The sequence below is a fragment of the Mytilus edulis genome, chromosome 13, assembly GCF_963676685.1.
Source record: "Mytilus edulis chromosome 13, xbMytEdul2.2, whole genome shotgun sequence".
Lineage (NCBI taxonomy): Eukaryota > Metazoa > Mollusca > Bivalvia > Mytilida > Mytilidae > Mytilus > Mytilus edulis.
The window spans coordinates 32,545,739-32,559,467 of record NC_092356.1 but is presented as its reverse complement, the minus strand read 5'-3'; the positions used below and the strand labels follow the sequence as shown (position 1 = coordinate 32,559,467).

At 30.7% G+C, this 13,729-nt stretch overlaps 1 protein-coding gene across 1 annotated transcript in view; it reads right to left on the bottom strand.

Annotated features, from left to right (window-relative positions):
- Positions 1-12,867: 12,867 nt before the first annotated feature.
- The window catches only part of LOC139500246 (uncharacterized), a 144,982-nt gene continuing 144,120 nt past the window's right edge, over positions 12,868-13,729 (bottom strand). Inside the window, exon 52 of the mRNA XM_071288986.1 lies at positions 12,868-13,168. Coding sequence (XP_071145087.1) covers positions 12,888-13,168 — 281 coding nt within the window. The 3' untranslated portion in view covers positions 12,868-12,887. The remainder of the gene's footprint in view (positions 13,169-13,729) is intronic.

Below are 13,729 nucleotides of genomic sequence, written 5' to 3'. Positions count from 1 at the left end.
TACTTAGAAATACTTCTTTGAAATCGTGTTTTTTATTCAGGAAATTGTCCGAAAATCGTTGTCCGTTTTTCAGTCATTTTCGGTAGGAGCCGCAATTTTGTCTCAGTTTAAAAAAATATTATATTTGTTATAAAAATATAATTTACGGGTACATTTCTTCCATTTCAGTCATCCTTTGAAGTTTTTACACCTCAAAATCCTTAAACGGCGAAATTGTGTCCCCGGCGAAAATGAGCACCCCACTCTATATAATTGTAAATATTGATATCTGAATGCTGTCAAATAAGTCATAGCAAATTTTTAAGCTGCTGATCTCAAAAGGACACTGTGAAACAATCTCCGGGCACAGAGTTCATATCCGTTCCATACATGCTCTGCAATACTGCACTTAATATATTGAGTGTAGTGTTACAAAGTATTGAACAGAACGGTTATGATCTCTGTGACGGATTTTGACTGTGAAACATAGTTAAATTGTTACCTGATGGTACATTAAAGCACTACACTTTAAACTGTTGGATATCTAATTCCATAGACACATTCATGTTGAGACCAGCCCACTTTTTTCTCTCTTGGTAAAATGTTAGATTCTATATTCTATATTTCTATCGAATTTAACCTTTTCGAAATCCATTGTATAAAAATTTGTTATAAATGTGGTTGCGAGGGATCTCAGAAGTCCTCTCCAGGCCTCAAACTAAATTTTATATTCTCATTATGTGGCAACCATGAATTCTATTCCACTTAAATCTTCATTTATCTCGTCTTTAAGTTAATTGATAGAATTAATATTTCATGCACTTGAAACAAGGAATTATTTGAATCTGGAATAATTTTTAATTCTGGAAAATTGATTAAAATGTATAATGAAAACTTACCCAACTAAATAGGGCTGGTCTATTCCAGATTCAAATAATTCCTTGTTTTAATATCATCCTGTTTGTTGGGCTCTGCTGGCTACTTTTTTGTCGAATCTGCAACTTTTGTTGCAGAAAGCTCGACATAGGGATAGTGATCCGGCGGCAGCGTTAGCTAACTTCTTAAAAGCTTTATATTTTAGAAGGTAGAAGACCTGGATGCTTCATATTTTGTATATAGATGCCTCATGTTACAAACTTTCCGTCAGTCACATGTCCAATGTCTTTGACCTCATTTTCATGGTTCAGCGACTACTTGAAAAAAAAGTTAAGATTTTTTATAATATTAAATTCTCTATTATTATAAGTAATAGGATAACTATATTTAGTATGTGCGTACCTTGCAAGGTCTTCATGCCCGTCATACAGTTTTCACTTGACCTCGACCTCATTTCATGGATCAGTGAACAAGGTTAAGTTTTGGTGGTCAAGTCCATATCTCAGATACTATAAGCAATAGGTCTAGTATATTCAGCGTATGGAAGGACTGTAAGGTGTACATGTCCAACTTGCAGGTGTCATCTGACCTTGACCTCATTTTCATGGTTCAGTGGTTATAATTAAGTTTTTGTGTTTTGGTCTGTTTTTCCTATACTATATGCAATAGGTCTACTATATTTGGTGTATGGAATGATTGTAAAGTGTACATGTCTATCTGACAGGTGTCATCTGACCTTGACCTTATTTTCATGGTTCAGTGGTCAAAGTTAAGTTTTTGAGTTTTGGTCTATTTTTCTAATACTTTATGCATTAGGTCAACTATATTTGGTGTATGGAAATATTTTATGATCTATATGTCTGTTACGCAGGTTTTATTTGACCTTGACCTCATTTTCACGGTCCATTGCTAAGTGTTAAGTGTTTGTTGTGTTTTGGTCTGTTTTTCTTAATTTATAAGCAATAAGTCAACTATATTTGTTGTATTGAAGAATTGTTAACTGTACATGTCTGCCTGGCATGGTTCATCTGACCTTGACCTCATTTTCATGGTTCATTGATCAATGTTTCATTTTCTTGGTTAATGTCAAGTTTATGTGACAGTTGTAGTAAAGCTTTGAATTTAGGTCTATCAACATAATATCAATGATTAGTAAAGAAGGCGAGACATTTCAGTGTGTGCACTCTTGTTACATTAAGTTAACATTTTAAAACCGGTTGGCTATTGCAAAATGACTATGAAAATTCTTAACAATAATAAGTTCCTCTGCTTAAATTTAGATTTTGAGATCTTTCAGCTGTGTATATTGAATATATTTTTATTTTCAACTATTATTTTCCCAGGAACACATTCCATTTAACTTATTGTGAATGAAATTGATGCATATATTTTATAAGAGCATTTTATAGTATTGTTAAGATTTACATAATGTCTTTCATTCATATTAGTGTGGTTGGTGCTTGCACAAAGTCAGTGCATGAGTCTTTCATTATTTTATTGATCTGTATTGTTGTTATTTATCTTTATCACTTATTTTACTAGGCGTTCATTTATAACTCTTATAGATGTTAAGGTTGACATTTCATAATTAAAATAGCAGTCAAATTTATATATATAAATATAGGTAAGAAAAAAATATTTAAGGGGGCATAAATCTAATTTTTTTTTACATACGATTTTGCTATATTTTTTTATAAATAAACTTTATCATATACTTAATAGAAAAATAAAATAAAGAAATGGGGTCTAACCGTTCATTTAAGCTCACAATATGCCTCCGAAAGAAGCATTTTTTTTTTTGTTGATGTCCTTTTTTCTGTTGAACTAATAGGAGAAAAAGAGATAATATCGAAATAAAAAAGAACTAAATTACAGAAAGCACTTAAATTTAACAATTATTTAGTTTGTGTACAGTTTATTTGAAAACATTAATAAAAAATATAGGTCACCAATGAGTTAAAAAGATATTTCAATTTAATGCCCCAAAAATGGCATTTTTGCACCAAAGGGAGATAATTTTGAGCTTTTTCAATGATATAAACATTTTAAAAGTCATCTGGGGCCAAACTGAATCGATTTCTTTGGTTGATTTTTGTACCATATCATAAAGTAATAACTAATAGTGTAATAAATAAAATTTGTAATGAGTAAACAAATATTTATTTTTTTGCTGAAATTTTCATACCCTCAAGAAACATTTTTGTTACTGATACTACAAATTTTAGGGCATCAATCTTGAATGTGTATATAGTGTGTGAGTGAAAGTTATATGTATGATTGAATTGTGTAAAGATATTTTAAAAATTAGTGGATATATGGTTTTTATATTACAACATTTAAATGTACATGTACTTATTGAGGGGTGGTTGTGACATTTGTCTTTAGACACAAAAGTCACACAAGGCGTTTATTTACCTAATATTTTGACTGATTCTTAGGAAATTAAAGATAATTATCCTTGGTCATACAAAAGCATGTAGTGGCCCATTATAGTGATCTGAGCTTTTAAAGGGCAATTGATACTTGATTTGATGTACAGTATTTATTTATCTATTTAGATACAGATTTATTCTTTTTTACGTTGCAAAAACTTGTAATTTTCATTAAAAATCTCAAAATAAATTATGCTGGTAGATTTGAATTTGTCTTCATGGTTTCCAAAATTTTAAAGGCTTATTTGTGAGTCAACTGTGCTTATAGGCACACATTTTAATTATCATATGATGGAACAACTCTATTGAGATGATTATTGATGATTTTAAGAAAAGTTTTGGAAGTGAGCCATCTTTAATTTAAAGAGCTAATTTTACTATCAATTTATTATAGCTATAGTTCTGCTTGAGCATTTTTGGATTGTGTCATAATTTAAAAAATATTGATAACTTGCATTATAAAAATGTCTAACACATTTTGGACTGAAATTTTTTTCTTTGGTCTCATAACAGATAAATTCTTGAAAAAAATCCATTTGAACATAAGGCATATATTGTACAGTATTACAAATAAAGAGATTTTGAAAATAAAAACAATATTTTATTGAGACATGTGTATTTTTTTACTAAGGAAATTTTCATATTGCTTTTGAAAGGAAGGAGTTTATATTGATATTTTTTTCAGCTGATATTGAATAAAGAAATATATTGAGAGTATGTAAATAGCATTGGAAAACAGGCTAAGACTTTTTAAGCCTTCTCCACTTTTGTATATTCATATCAACAGACTGCTGACGGAATATTTTTTTGTATAAAATTTGGATTAAACAATAGAACAAATCATGTGTTGTATGAGATTCACTTATGACAATAAATTATTTCCATACTTTTTACATTGATTTGTATAAATTATTAAGCAGACTTTTGCACGACAGCAACATGCACTGAATAGGTCTTGTCCATCACTTATTTAATAGTTGCTTTTATACCATTATGTGTTGCTGTCTATTCATATTTTACCATGGAAAAAATACCAAATACCAGTGGAGAAAATAAAAATTCTGTCATCTTAAATATTTCTGTTGTAGAGGGACTTAATAAAAATAAGATGGTGTGGTTAAATTGACTATCAGACAACTCTCTACCAGCAACCAAATGACATAGAAATGATAGCAACTGAAGGTTACCATGAGGACTTCAACAATGAGCAAAATTCATTCCATACAGCAAGCTATAAAAGGTTTAAAATTTGTTTGATTATCAATTTTGATATTAATTTTTCCTACATAACTCGTAGGGGGGCTAGGATGAGATATTTTGTCCTGCCTTTTTTTTCACTCTATTCGGTCTTATTTTTTGCAATTAGTTTACCCTGAATGTTTTTACATAAATTGTCAATTATTAGGGAGCTACCATTTGATTTTTAATGGGGAGGCTAGGATGAAATTTGAAAAAATAGGCAGGACAGGAGTTTTGAGTTAAAAAAAAGTCAGGATGGGACACTTGCCAAAAAAAAAAAAGTCAGGATAAACTAAAAAAAAAAAGCCAGGACCGAACAGAGTGAAAAATAAAAAGGCAGGACAGATATTACAGCTAAAAAAAAATGCAGGACAAAGTTTTTCATCCTATGGTAGCTCCCAAATACATGCCATATAATACAATTGTATTATATATGTCTCTGATTCAAACTACAGATTTAAATTTAGTAAACCAATACACAACTTTTATAAATCTATATATATTCATAATTTATTTTAATTCCTGAACACTCAACTACACTCATCATGATCCTTGATCAAGAACACTATTCACAATTGAACACACTTTAGGATTGATGGATCAGTCCAATATATCATCTTAAATATAACTGACATATATTCATCAATGATTTAATTTTCAGTAAATCAAAAGGTGGTAAATTCATGCATCAGTGTTACTAAAGTGAAGAATGATAATTATTCAAATCAGACCAGTGTTCACAATTCCTTTTACCCATTTTTAAAATTGATTTTCACTTAGCTATAGTGGATTATACCATATTGTTTTAGGCTTTTATAAAATGGACTCAGGATTATTTCAGGAATAATCCATTTTAAGACAAATATACCTAGACTTGGCTATAGTGGGATAAACCATTCTATTCTGAAATGGACATACCTGCTGATACCATTAAAAAAATGGACCGGACTATATCAGGATGTCCATTTCATGACAAATTTACCTAGTTTTAAATGGGTTTTACACTAGTAATTTTGTGGCCCTTTATAGCTTGTTGTTCAGTGTGAGCCAAGGCTCTGTGTTGAAGGCTGTATATTGACCTATAATGGTTTACTTTTATATATTGTTATTTGGATGGAGAGTTTTCTCATTGGCACTCACACCACATCTTCCTATATCTAGTCTGACATTATTGCCTGGGTTCCGGCTGACAACTGGACAGTTACCCATAGATGTGAAGCATGAATAATTTGAAACAGGATCCTAGTCTTGAATATGTTGAGTTATCCTTTCCCAATAAAATGATAGACTTATTTGTATTCTATTCTATTATAAACAATGCCAATCACTTTTCTTTACTAGATATGAATAAGCTGGCTTATGGTAGAAATTTTATAGGAAAAAAACTTGAAGTCACATTATCCATTGTGAGACAAATTGTCCCAAATTCAAAAAAAAATTACTTCTTATTCTTGGTTTATACTGAATAACTTAATATATTTACTTTAAAGAGGAGAGGCAAAACACAATGTATATGGCCATCTATGAAATTGTCTTGAAGTGCAAGTTGCTGATTCTGTCGAACTTTAAAATTAAAATTATTGTAACTTTATTGCAATTTAGAAGTCTAAATAATCAAGTTAAAGAATAAAGATGACTTCCATAATTTCAAAAGCCCCTCCCTTAAAAACCTTAACACAATGGTTCTTTACAAGTCAGTGTTTATACCTGATTGGAATACACAACTTTTACATTTTGTATGTATTTATAGTTCAGTTATATTCCTGAACACATAACTACACTCATCTTGATCAATGACCAAGAACATTATTCACTGGTGAACACACTTCAAGATATATAGATTAGTCCAATATCATCTTACACATGAAAAATGAAATTTACTCATCAGTGATTAAATGTTCAGTAAATCAAAATTTGAATCTTCATGTATCAGTGTTACTGAGTGAAGGATGATTATTATTCAAATCTTTATTCATCTTCGGAACAATATTCACAATCCCTATTCACCTATGTTTAAAATGGACTTGGCTATAGTGGAATAAACCATTCTGAATTGGACATACCTGCTGATACCATTTAAAAAAAATGAACCAGACTATATCAGGAATAATCCATTTCATGACAATTTACCTGTTTTAAATGAGCTAGTCTGTTTTTAATGTCTGGGTTCCTGGTTCAATACTGGATGATGTGAAGCAAGGATAATTTGACAAATGATCCCTACCTTGGATATGATTATTTTTTTTTCTTCTCCAATAAAATGATACTCTATGCATCAAATTCTATTATAAAGTGCTATTCACTTTCCTTTACTCAATAAGATTGATTAATTGATTGGTGTTTAATGCCACTTTCAATACCATTGCATTGTGAAATGACCTGGTGGTCAGTTTTATATGGCTGTGGACGCCAGAGTGCCCAGAGAGAACTACAGACCTGAGTTGGAAAATTGACAGTCCTAGTAGTTGGAGCCAAGTTCACCTGCAGGGTGTGGGATTCGAACCCACAACCTCATAGTTGACAGGCTAATATGGTAGAAACAAACAATAATCATCACCAAACAGTGCATGAGGGTTTTGTTTGATTAGTGACATAATCACATCAAAACTAAAATTATGAATTATTATTGCTGTGCAAAATACAAGTACAGTATGTAGGAGAAAGAACAAAGACTTTATACAAGTAAATACTCATAAAAAGTTTCAACTATCTCCCAAAAGAGCAAATATTAATAAAAATCAAAACCCTGACCACATGCACACTTTCAATATATGTACAAACAGCCAGCAATATGAAAAATTCCTAACATTTAAACTGTTTGAGGAGTTATCCGGAAAACCTATGCACCTCTTATGCAAGTATATACTCCAAAAATGACAAAGTTCAACTTTCTCCCAAAAGAGCAAAAATTAATAAAAATCAAAACCCTGAACACATGCACACCTTCAATATACATACAAACAGACAGCAAAGTAAAAACTTCCTAAGATTCAAACTGTAGGAGGACCTCTTATACAAGTAAATACTCCAAAAAATGACAAAGCTCAACCTTCAGGACCTCCATAATTTGAATTCAGAATATCAGTAAATAATTGAGAACCTCCAATATCTTATACTGCATATATTTGCTCATTGTTGGAGGCTGTATTTACCTTTAATTGAGATGTTGGTGACCAATTAGAAAACTTAAACACCTATTTGTTAACCTAATCATTTCAAAGGTGTAGAGACATAAAATCTCATTTCTGGTTCCAAGGTCACGAAAGAGTACATTGATTGATTGATTTTTTTGGTGTTAAACGCCTTTTTCAACACAATTGGGAGGTAGCCAGGGCTCCCAGGGAGAACCACTGTGCATTTAGTAGGAAAACTGACAATCATAGTCAATTCAGATTGTGGTCAAGCTCACCACTACACCAGCCACTTGTGGGATTCGAACTGGCACTCTCAGTCTTGACAGGCTAGTGATACAGTAGTATGACTCCACAAGAAGTACATAGCCAATAATCTGTATTCAATTAAAAAAATGAATACACTTAATTCAGAATACAGTTACATTATATTTAATAACAAGAGGCTGTCACAACGACAGCAAACCGGATTTATTTACATTTATTTGTGTCCTGGCAATATCACAAGAACCATTACTGATGAATGGTGAAAGTGAAAATCATCAATATCAAATTTGACCTCCATTTTGTCATCAGTATCAACATTTTGAAATAATAATATTTGAAAAGCTTAGATTGAATGGTTCATGAGTAAATGCAACAACGTGAATGGAAACGCCATTTTACAATCTTTCAAGAACCATAACTCCTGAACAGTAAAAGTCAAAATCGTCATTATGGTTCTTGACCTCTATTTTGTCATCAGTAACAACATATTAAAATTTCAAAAGCTTTGGTTGAATGGTTCATGAGAAAATGCACGGACACGACGAGAAACACCATTTTTCAATCTTTCAAGAACCATAACTCCTGAACGGTAAATGTCAAAATCGTCATTATTGAACTTGACCTCCATTTTGTCATCAGTAACAGCATATTAAAATTTCGGAAGCTTTGGTAGAACAGTTCATGCATAAATGCACGGACACGACTAGAAACTCCATTTTTCAATCTTTCAAGAACCATAACTCCTGAACGGTAAAAGTCAAAATCGTCATTATTGAACTTGACCTCCATTCTGTCATCAGTAACAACATATTAAAATTTGGGAAGCTTTAGTAGAACAGTTCATGAGTAAATGCACGGACATGACTGAAAACTCCATTTTTCAATCATTCAAGAACCATAACCCCTGAACGGTAAAAGTCAAAATCGCCATTATTTAACTTGACCTCCATATAGTTGTTAGTAATAACATATTAAAATTTTAAAAGCTTTGGTTGACTGGTTCATGAGTTAATGCACGGACAACATTCGATTGCCGCCTTTCAAGAACCATAACTCCTGAAGGGTAAAAGTCAAAATCGCCATTATTGAACTTGACCTTCGTATAGTTGTCAGTAATAACATATTAAAATTTTAAAAGCTTTGGTTGAACGGTTCATGAGTTAATGCACGGACAACATTTGATTGCCGCCCGCCCAAACGCCCGCCCATCCGCCCGCCCGCCCGCCGTACATCCCCAAATCAATAACCGACATTTTTGTCACAAAAATCCGGTTAAAAATCCTTTGCAACTGACCATTATACAAATTAAATCAATGTCATTCCTTTTCTATGCTTTATTAAAATATAACTTGTTAAAATTACAAAGTTAAAATTCAAGCGTAAGTTGTAATAATTTTAATCAAGTTTCATTCTTCTCAAAAAAACATATTTATTACTGATTTTAAATTTTCTATTTTCTATTTTCAATCATATTTAAAAACGTTCAAACACTAAAAATATATATTCCATTAGAATTGATAGTATGTTTGACATGAAAAATTAACAACAAAACATTTGATTACAAGGGTTTAGAAAATCAAAGTATTACTAACAAATACCAGATTATTTTTCTTATATATTTGTCATAACAACTTGCAAAAATATCACAAAGACTATTTCAAATATCAATTATAAAAATATCCCAAAGACAATTTCAACTATCATTAATAAAAATATCACAGAGATAATTTCAAATATAATATATATAAATATCACAGAGAATTTTAAATATCATTAATAAAATTTATCACAGATCCAATTTAAAAAAAAATATTAATATAAATATAGAGGCAATTTCAAATATCATTTATATAAATATCACACAGCATTTTATATATCATTCATAAAAACAAGATATGAAATAAAATATGATGTGAAATATAGTGTACTTTTTTCTTCTGTAATTTCATATTCAATTTTCAAAGGAAAACAAAAAGATTGAACAATCAAAAAATTCCTTTATTGTATAACAGAAATAAAAAAAAAACCAGCTTTTTCACATTTATAGATCATTATAAAATATTTAAACCTTCAAAGAAAGAAATATCTGTACACAAATACATTATTAACTTAAATAATTTTAAAAAGCAATGAAAACTTTTGCAATATATAAACAATTGTTAGAAACATACAAGTTCAAATTGAAATGAACTTTTGTTAGCATGATATAGTTCATAATGCAACTAAGTATATACTTAAGGGGCTTGTGGGTATAATTTATCATATACTTAATAGAAAAATGAAATAAAAAAAATGGGGTCACCGTTCATTTAAGCGCACAATCTGCCTCCGAAAGATGCATATATTTTTGTTAATGTCTTTTTTTTCTGTTGAACTAATAGGAGAAATAGAGGTAATATCAAAATAAAAAAAGAACTAAATTACAGAAATAGCTTAAATTTTACAATTGTTTAGTTTATGTACAGCTTATTTGAAAACAATAATAACAAATATAGGTCACCGATGAGTTAAAAAAGATATTTCAATTTTAATGCCAAAAAATGGTTTTTTTGCACCAAAGGGAGATAATTTGGAGCTTTTTCAATGATATACAGATTTTAAAAGTCTTCTGGGGCCAAATCGAATCGATTTTTTGGTTGATTTTTGTACCATATCATAAACTAATAACTAATAGTGTAATAAATAAAATTTGTAATAAAAAAACAAATGTTTAATTTTTTGCTGAAATTTTTGTACCTGTGAACCTCCTTTATATTTCTTAATAATTTAATTTTGGATGCAACACATCTTGTGGTTGGCTGAAAGTGTTGTCTATCAGCTCATTTTGTCATGTGACCCTGGTGACATCATCAATGTTTTTATCATGATTTACTCCTTTTTAGAATTAAATTATAAGGAATGACTGATATTTTTCCTGAATATTTGAAATAACCTTTAAAAAGGTGGTACACTCTTTTAAATAACTGCTGTCATAGACAGAAAAAAATATTACAGTCATTCCTTAAGGTGTAATACCACCATTGATTTCCCCCTATTCCCCCCCCCCCCCACTTAATTTAACAGCTATAAGTCACTATACGGCCTTCAACAATGGGAAAACCCATACCATATAACAAGTTTTAATGGGCCTTGAATGACACTTGTAAAACAATTCACGAGTCAGTAATTAAGATGTTTCCTTGATTGTTACTAAATTGACATACATATTACAATTCAAGAAAATTTTAAGTTAGGAGAAAAATAAATAAGCACATTTTACTGTTCCAAATTGAGCTAGGTTGACTATGATATTTGCAAAAAAGCTTAAAATATCAAACAAGTAAATCCATTCGGATGCAGTACTAAACAATATATTGTCTTCTTACATTTAAAATATCTCAATTTGAAATTAAAGAACCTTAGTGAGCACGCTCACATACCCCACGTCCCCACATTTTCATTGGAGAAATTAAATAAGTATAAGAAAAAAAAATTGTATAAGCAAAAATATTGAATAATAATTTCCTGTCAATATACATAGTATGTCCTTATTATCTACAAAGTTTCATGAAATTATGTTGTGTGGTTTGAGAGGAGTTGCGATGACAAACTGTTGCAGTAGTACATTAAAGTAAATAAGTTCAAAGGGGCGTAACTCCTAGAAAAAAAATTGAATCGCAATTTCCCGTCGATATGCACAACTACATAGTATGTCCTTATTATCTGAAAAGGTTTCGTGAAATTCTGTTGTGTGGTTTGAGAGGAGTTGCGATGACAAACTGTTGCAGTAATACATTAAAGTAAATAAGTTCAAAGGGGCGTAACTCCTAGAAAAAAAATTGAATCGCAATTTCCCGTCGATATGCACAACTACATAGTATGTCCTTATTATCTGAAAAGGTTTCGTGAAATTCTGTTGTGTGGTTTGAGAGGAGTTGCGATGACAAACTGTTGCAGTAATACATTAAAGTAAATAAGTTCAAAGGGGCGTAACAAAAATTGAATCGCAATTTCCCGTCGATATGCACAACTACATAGTATGTCCTTATTATCTGAAAAGGTTTTGTGAAATTCTGTTGTGTGGTTTGAGAGGAGTTGCGATGACAAACTGTTGCAGTAGTACATTAAAGTAAATAAGTTCAAAGGGGCGTAACTCCTAGAAAAAAAAATTGAATCGCAATTTCCCGTCGATATGCACAACTACATAGTATGTCCTAATTATCTGAAAAGGTTTCGTGAAATTATGTTGAGTGGTTTGAGAGGAGTTGCGATGACAAGAAACAGGACTGACGGACGGACTGACGGACGGACGGGTCAAAAACTTTATACCCTCCGCAACTTCGTTGCATGGGGTATAATTAAGCAAAATGTTGCTGATTACACAATTAAGCAAAATGTTGCTGAATACACTTAACTATAAATTACTATAGACTACTATTTACTTTAATAGAGATTTTATTTGTTAATTTTAAAAAATATGCAATGATTATGACGATAAGTTGGATTTCCAGGATTCTGTGTGGAATCTCCTTTTGTCAAAAAATGTAAACTGAAAATTTTATGCAGAATGTAAGAAAACAACACCGAATACCAAAACAGCACACAAATCTATATGTTCTGTTGTTTTCATCTCTTACAGAAAAAGTAACTACATTTGGTAATTCAAAATGTTTCCAAAAATTCCTAAAATACTGTAAATTCAGAAATTATTGCGTGCATTTATTATTGCGATTTTGTCATTTTAGACAGAAATGCGATTTTAATTTTTACGATTTTGAGAAAAATTCTGTTAAATTCATATAAAATATATCAAAATGCGAGTTTAAATTATTGCGGTTACAACTCAGTCGCATTTTTCGCAATAATAAAAACCTCGCATTAATTTCTGAATTTACAGTAAATAACATAAATAACAAATTTATCGTTAAAAATGTCTTAATCCAGGGGTTATAGAGCATTAAAGGTGAACTGAAAAAAGTCAAAACTATGGAAGTTTAAAACTTCCTGTTTTAACTGCTGAAAATCCACTGACCGAGATAGCAGTGACAGTTACATGGACTGGTAACCCTGTGGTAACAGGTATCGATGATGGAAAACCAAATGTTATACTAGTTTGTCTGGTTTCCAGCCATTGTATTATATTAACTCCTCCTTGTGTAGATCCAGAGGACACTTCATAGAATAGATCATTGTCTGATGTGAAAATATTGTCCCATGAAACAACTACTTTGTTGTTCATCCAGTCAATTGTCAGGGTCTTTGTTGCTGTAAAAAATGGATTAACTGAGAAATTATCAATTGCAAATATTTTTCACCCTTTCTAGAATAAAAACAAGACTGAAGCTTTATAGAAAATTTTCTTTTATCATTTCTGGTTGATTATCATTATTAAGAAATATCTATATCCGATAGTAATCAGGCTTCATTTATTAAAAAACAGTAAAATTATATTTTTGGTAATGCAGCAAAACTATTTAATTTTCGAGAGATAATTTTTACTTTTTAAATACATTATTCTATGCTTCTGTTTTAGATTTGTTTTCTCACTAAAAATATGTTCAGCAATTTACAAATTACTTGAAAAGAAAGATTTACAACTACTTCATTTTGTTTCAAATATATGGAAATCTGTGCCAAAACTTTTTTGTGAAACAAATTTTTTGAGTCTTAAAAAAGACAACTTTGGTTAGTCTGGAAACATGTTCCCAGGGTAGGGAAGGGTTGAGCCCTGATAAACATGTTCAATCCTACCACATTCTTTATGTGCCTGTCCTTTATCAGAAGCCTGCTATTCAGTAGTTGATTTTTGTTTATGTCTGCCATATT